This window comes from Rhipicephalus sanguineus, chromosome 3, assembly GCF_013339695.2.
Source record: "Rhipicephalus sanguineus isolate Rsan-2018 chromosome 3, BIME_Rsan_1.4, whole genome shotgun sequence".
NCBI classification, from domain to species: domain Eukaryota; kingdom Metazoa; phylum Arthropoda; class Arachnida; order Ixodida; family Ixodidae; genus Rhipicephalus; species Rhipicephalus sanguineus.
Window position 1 is genome coordinate 89,639,673 of NC_051178.1, and position 7,625 is coordinate 89,647,297.

A 7,625-nucleotide genomic window follows, 5' to 3' on the forward strand; every position below is an offset into this window, starting at 1 on the left:
TTTCATTTTGAAGACAACGTGCGCACTATTTTAATGTAGGTGTTCCTGTGTTCCGTCAGCTTGCATATTATAGAGCTGTGTTGCCGCCCGAGGGATGCCATCTTATTAATACTAACATAGCTTCTCTACCTTACTTTGTGTATCGTTTAGGTGCAATGAATTGTCGACACTTTGGCCTGCGATTCTTGCTCTGACATTAGGTGAGTCAGTATATGCAGCCGCATTAATATGCAAGGCCAACTGCGATAGATTTTGTGTTACCATTGCTCATGTTCTTTAGATGCTTTCAAAGTTTGCTTTTAGAGATGGCATACAGTATCGCATAATTTGAAACATGCGCTGCGTTAATAAAATATGCATATCCATACAACAATTGCCTAATTAATCAGAACTTACTGATAGCCGAAATCATCTTCCCATCTTCATCGGCGCAGGCGCGCTTACGGGCATAAGCCTATCACAAATGCCACGGAGGCAAACTACAGTATGGGCGAAGAAGCGCAGAAGCTTGGCCAAGTCTTGGAGGAATTTAGCCGAAGAATGATGACCGTCCTTCGAAGTCAGTCAAACGTAGACGACGAGGTGAGTTTTTGGTTGAAATTGCAAGGAGGGATGCCAATAAAACAAACTGGTCTATTAGTGCCTGATTGCTAATTGAAATATGGTGCTTCGGCTTTAATTATACGAGGTAATCTTGCCACAGTGTTTGGCGTAATTTCTACGTCGCTAATATTTATTCGTAAACGTTCATTTACCTACTTTTAGTACGCTCTAGACAATTAGCTCGAAACGATGATACATCGATGTGCCAAAACACGTGTGATGTATGTATAGAGTGCAGATGTCAATTCTTCCCTCACGAGGCCTTTATCTCCTTACAGGTAAAAAAAGAGATAAATGAAATTGATGTAACTGACAAGATAAGGCTTTGCGGTTTTATCAGCTTCTACAACAAAATAGGAGTAGCAAAATTCTGGCAAGAGTCACATGAAATGGCTTGAAATTCGTACTGAATTCCTCACAAGTGTAAAATACCACATGTGTAGTTAATACTAATAGCAATATCGCAATATTGCTGGTAAGCTTGAAGAAACCTTAAGGTAAAATTAATGTGCTCTCTATTGTTTATACATTTCATTCGGGGTAAGATTTCTAGCTACTGCGGGGCACTTAAACTACTACTCTGATCAACGGACATTTCAGTACGAATTTGCCATTACCGATGGGATTTATTCCGTTTGGTATTTTATTTCTGTCAAGTGTATTTAAGGAGAAATTGGTGCCACTGTTCTTCGGGCATCGCTTGTAACCATACAGTCAGGGTCAATGCGCCAACGAGCAAAAGGACTCTATGGTGCGTAACGAAAAATAATATTGCACAGAAGAACCTTGCGGCAAAGTTTGTCATATGCAACAATCTCTTCATTGTTTTGTATTTGTCCAGTGTAAACGTTACCTGTGTCAGTAATATTTTTACCGCAGCTTGGTGCAACGAAAGTAACAGAAAATTTTCAAGCGTGGTCTCCACGTAAGACCAGGATATGCACTATGATGAGGACGAAAGCCGAAACAAGCAGAGCAAAATTGCGCACGGTGGTAATAAAGTGGCGACATAGTTTGATCCATACTAAGGCCGGCAAATCGTACAAATAGCATCTATTTGTTTAGACATCACGGTCTCAAACAGCTTGCCGCTCTCTCATAGCACAGTACGCTCTATACATTACAATGTATAGACAGCATGGCTCCGGTCGTTTGCGCACACGAACTCCATGTCGTGGCGGAAATAATTTGCAGCAGTTAAAAAGACACTCTCGTGGCTAATTAACAAAACTTCGTTAACTACATTTAATTATTGTGTTGAAGGCAAGTGTTCATATCAGAAAGTTGTAGTGAATGCCAGTTATGGCATACCTATATTTAACAAAATCGCAAAAGTTGCACGTACTTCGATATATCCGTCATCGAATTTCGTGGGTGAAATTCAAGCTGGTCGCGCAAGGCACGCACGAAGCGCGACCGTTCTGCTACGTCAGATTGAAACTACCCTTCACATGTAATTGACTACATTTGAGTAACGGCGCGCCGCGGCCGTCTGTTTTTGTGAAAAGCTGCAGGTTATCTCACTTTGCCCTCGCATCGCCTTACTTTTGCGAGTAGTGTTTAGTGCTTATCTGTTTCTTTCGAACTGGGCACAAGAAAACCGCAATATAAACCTTTTCTTTGTCTGGGAAGAAAAAAAAATTCAGGGGCGCCCACCCCCTGCGGCGCTTCCTCTTCCAAACACACGAAATAGTTTTCGCGCTTCTATATAGTTTAGGAAAGAAACAGATAGGCACCACCCATCGCTCGCAAACTACAGCTGTCTACTAGCGTATTTCAGGATGCTTGCGATTTTTCTCACCCAGACTCTGCTTTGGCGCGCCTTCATTCAAATTTCATCACTTCACTGTCACGTGTCGTTCCGCTGTTTCGTAGTGCTTGTCCGCGCTGGGCACGATCAGTTTCGATTTCACCCCTCCAAATTCGGTGATGAATATCTCGAACTACGTGAAACTTTTGTGATTTTTAAAGAATATGTATGCCGTAAATTGGCACGCTCTAAAACTTTATAATATAAATGCCTGCCCTCTTGTCAACATTTAAAAAGGTACGGGTTTTTGTTGATTTTTAGCTGCGAGAAACTTATTCTTAGCTGCGAGAAAGTATTTCCGCCTCGACAGAGAGTTCATGTACGAAAACAGCCGGAGTCTGACGGTCATGAAATTTTTATTAAAAATCTGTAATGTATAAAAAACACCCTGTATATCTTTTGTAACGATAAAAGCAGACCATTCATTTACGACTTTCTAAAGTGAAATGCTTGCTGCTGTAAATCATCGTCCATTTTGTTATAGAGTTTCATTACGAACACCGTGGCACCCACATTGGTGCAAGTAATTTGATTCTCCCGGGCCTGGCCCAGATGTGCATGCCAAGGATAAATGATCCAAATTTTCGCACCGGATAACCTAACCCACGTAATGCTTAGAGTGCCCTCAATTCATTGGATTTTTAGTGTACTCCCTTTGTGGTACAATGTATGGAATGTGCAGTCGCATTTAACGAGACATATTAGGAGCTGTGTTCCGCCAATAATGTATTATTAATAATTTTTATCGCTGATAATTCACGTAGTTTATAATAAAATTGCGCATGTGCTTTGAATCTGTTTTGCACACTGTGCAAAAAAGCAAATACTTATGAGTCCACAATTCACTCGTCATTTCCACTCTTTGTTATTATGACACATCAAAGAACACGTGGTGCACCATTATATCACCAGGTGTTTCATACATTTCATTTTTTCCACCTTTTGTATAAAATTCGTTAAAAAAAAATCACAGCATATCCACGGAGTGAATGATGATGAGTGGGCGAAGCTGCGGAGGTTCATCGGTAAACCGTGAATCTTCCGTGAATTCTGACCAGTACATCATCACCGACGTGAGATCGGGTGCGTTTATACTAAAGGTTCGATGAGAGTTATGACGACTTGCAGCTCACTTTAATTTTACATGTACGCTGTGAATTTTCATTGTTTAGAAAACCATTGCTTTAGAAAACATCTGGCGTCTTTCGTTAAGCAGCTGGCGTCTTTTCGTTTTGCTTTAGAAACATCTGGCGTTCTTTCATTTTGCTTTAGAAAACATCTGGCGTCTTTCGTGGTTTATTTCATCAATCAACGGCGTTTGAACAAAATATTTATTGTTAATCACGCAGAGGAGAAATCTCACCAGGCACTACCTTGGAGGGTAAACAATGGCTGCTAATGGGAATGAGAGACAGAAGAAGCCGGCTTTTAGCTAACACTTACACTTCTACTTCTACTACGTTTCCTACTGGAACATGCCAATGGCTGCTAATGGGAATGAGAGACAGAAGAATTCGGCTTTTAGTTAACGCGCACGCTGCGAATTTTTTATTGTTCAACAACGCACAGGAGAAATCGCCCACCGGCACCACCTTGGAGGCCAAGATCTGGTACTAGCGTTACGACTGGTTACGCACTACGAGGGACGAACGGGTGCCGCTTTAAGGAGCTTCGCCCCTAAAAGTCTAGGAAAGCCAACGCAACATAACTTAGTTCTGATAGCGCGGCATAAGAACGGCGTCGCATTGGACACAAACGCTATCCTTCTTCAAGCTGTGTTCATACGGCATATTTAGAGGAGTCTTTTCTGCGTCAGTGTCGCTTTGTGTCACGTAAAATGCGTCGTGTCCAAGAAATGAACCGACAATGTACCCGCCTTTTCTTGGTCGTCCAATAAGCTTCCATTCACGACGCCAACGAAGGTGATCGGTTTTCTATACTGCCCCATTAGTCGAAGAAGCTGTTCTTCATCTCGCACCTGACGCTAGGGGAACGCTGATTTGCACTTATGCACTTCCGCCACATAAGAGCTCAACAAGCGACGTTTCCTAAAATTTCCTAAACTACACATGACCTTGCATGTGTCCCATGTTCACCTATTGCGCACACTGGTTTGGATCGTGGTATTTTCGATTGCAAGTTAAGGTGTCCATGTTAAACGTTCTCATTTACTTAATATAATGCGCACTTATCTCGTGGGAAGTGCAGTCACTTCCCAATTCTGAATTATATTCATTCCTGAAATATTTTCCTGTCACTATTACACACTTAGGCGACGCAAAAATTTCAATAACGCGACACCTGTTCCTCGTTTCTTCTACTACACAGACCGCAACTAATGAGCGTTAAACCTTACTGCAGTTGCATTGTGGAAAGTACAAGGACATCATCTCTCAAGCTCTTGACGCTGTGAAGGACCTCGATCCTTTCCAACCAGGCACTATGCAGCAAGCGCGCGATGCCATTGAAGGCATCCTTCTTCAACGTCAAGAAAGGACGGCATTCGAAGATATGAATCTCTCGCGCTTTCATGAAGGTCGTTGGTGATGACATCAACGACATCGGACGGAGCTTAATCGACCGAGGTATTAACTGTGCGGAAATTTTGTCATCGAAGATGGACTGACAGACTTTGAGAAGAAGAACTTTAAGTACTGCGCAGAAGTGTTCAAATTGAGTTCAATGCCAAACTGGAAGGATGACAACAACTGGAAATTAGGCATACTGCACATCATCCTATAGATTACAAAACAATTGTAGAAACATTTAAAATCTATTTTCGTACCGTGCTAAGTGACTAGTGGTTATGTTCAATCATATTATGAAACTAGCACGCGACTATGCTCCCCACCAGCAAAAGATGGCAAGCGTAGCCTTGACTTGCTACCGCAGAGTGATTCTATTTGAAGGCGCTGCTCCCTGATGCGCGCTGCAGACTAGAAACGTGTTATTTTTAGGATTTCGCGGGCTTCATTATTAGCCAAAAAAGTAAGCACGCAATTAGTACGCTGTTGAATATAGCAGAGGTTAGATGTTATTTGAACATGCCTACATATGCCTCATCGACATTTTAATGATTTGTAAGTATTTACCGTGTGGAAACATAATAAAGACTTACTAACTAAACCTCATTAACAAAAAAATTAGTAGGGCTACTGCATTATACTGGAACAACTGCACTAGGTGTGCTTCGCGTAACTATGTTCTTTTTCTAAAAAAGCCGTGCTGCGTGAAATTTGGAACACCCTGTATATTAAAGATATAGGCTCTCAGACGTCAGAACCAAGATTACATAATAGGCCGACGAATGTGTTTTGCAGGGACATTAACAGTCAGGTCGATGTGACAAGCTTGCAGACAGACCTCGACCAAATCTCGACCGCGAATGACATACATTGAATATTTCGAAGCGTTATCGTGTCCGGTTTTTTAGGAAGCACGTAACCATAGGCCAACCAGTACCATTTAATTATGAGGAAAAAGAAATAGCTGCGAAAGGAAAATACGTAGGTATATACTTTCATCGAACATAACCTGGAACAGCTAAACTACATCCCCGTAAGAGGTGGCCACAACATTTTGAGAAAAAACTTACATCGTGCAAGGCAAATAGATTTTATACTTTTGTAATGTTCGCCTCATCTTGGAATATAGTGCTGGAGGTCAGTTGGTGATAAATCTGTCCGTGAGCTGTCAGTGAAAACGTTGTTAAATGCGAAGCATTTCTCATCGAACCAAAGTCACTTTGACCGTTTCTATCTATCTATCTATCTATCTATCTATCTATCTATCTATCTATCTATCTATCTATCTATCTATCTATCTATCTATCTATCTATCTATCTATCTATCTATCTATCTATCTATCTATCTATCTATCTATCTATCTATTTATCTATCTATCTATCTATCTATCTATCTATCTATCTATCTATCTATCTATCTATCTATCTATCTAGGTAGCCGCCTACGTCTGGGTGCTCTCGTACGTCGTCTCCTTAGCTTAGCATATACCAAAACTGGCAGAGCAGAAGGTAGGTGTATGATGAACCCGATTCATAGGTTATGACGTAGATGATAAGAATAACGTTATGATATGAATAACGTGAATCGCCAGTCGCTTATGTCATAAAACCCTTTCCCTCAGTGCCATGTGGCACATACTCGCATAACACGGCCCATGGCATAGTCTATGTGCCACAGGTAATGCAATCTACATTGTCACGGGGTCGCGACGACGTCGACGAAGACAGCAGTCGGCGTGTTGAAGATGAACCTCTTTATTTGGCCGAACTTGTGGCTGGGAAATGGAAAGTCAAACAACAGCAATACACACTGCACTCTGATAGCGGCGAAGAGAACGTCGGACGTCGATAAAATGCTCAGCGCTAAGGCGCGTCGGCATTTATACATGCGACATCGAACATTCCAGCCTTATCGCTGGTGGCCGCGTTAGTTCCAGAAAGACTCAGCTGTTCGCATTTCCGCGCACAGGTCTAACAGATCATCAAATTTAATCTTTAACGTTCTCAGACATTCTGGCGCGATTTGCGCAAGGCAGTAGTAACGCGTGTAAGGGGGTGGGAACATTAAGCATATAAAGAAAGGAGCGCGTGTCGCATTGTCCCCCTCTGAAAAAGGCATCGTCCTGATGCTTAAACAGAAAATGGAAGTGCATACACAAAGAAAGTGGAATAATAAAGCAAAAAGTACAGTCCTCATGTTTGCTAACGTGCAAAAAAAAAACGGCTTAAGGCGCACGACATGGACGAATTCAGGACGTGCGCGGCGCCGCTGAGAGTTCTAAATGTCGTCGGGATAGCCTCGAGTCTAGGGCGCCGAGACGTCGGAGCCCTTGTATGGTCCGAAGTATCGTAGAAGGAGCTTCTCGCTAAGTCCCCGTCGGCGTATCGGCGTCCAGATCCACACACTGTCACCGGGTTGGTACTCCAAGTGGCGTCGTCGAAGATTATATTGAGGCTGTCGGCCCTCTGCTGGTTCTTGATGCGCAGGCGGGCGAGTTGTCGAGCTTCTTCGGCGCGTGGCAAATAAGCGGCGACGTCGAGATTGTCTTCCTCGGCGGCGGTTGGTAGCATTGCATCGAGTGTCGTTGCCGGGCTCCTTCCGTAGATCAGCTTGTACGGCGTCACTTGCGTCGTTTCTTGCATGGCCGTGTTGTATACGAAGGTGACATACGGAAGGCTGGCATCCC

At 42.8% G+C, this 7,625-nt stretch overlaps 1 protein-coding gene across 2 annotated transcripts in view; it reads left to right on the forward strand.

The window, feature by feature from the left end:
- Positions 1-479: 479 nt before the first annotated feature.
- LOC119385670 (uncharacterized) overlaps positions 480-7,625 on the forward strand; it is a 240,381-nt gene continuing 233,235 nt past the window's right edge. Inside the window, exons 1-2 of one of the 2 annotated variants that reach the window (XM_049413263.1) lie at positions 480-582; positions 4,775-4,850. In XM_049413263.1, coding sequence (XP_049269220.1) covers positions 487-582; positions 4,775-4,850 — 172 coding nt within the window. In that variant the 5' untranslated portion in view covers positions 480-486. Of the gene's footprint in view, positions 583-4,774; positions 4,899-7,625 lie in introns of both variants that reach the window. The other variant, XR_007415360.1, reaches the window with a different exon arrangement.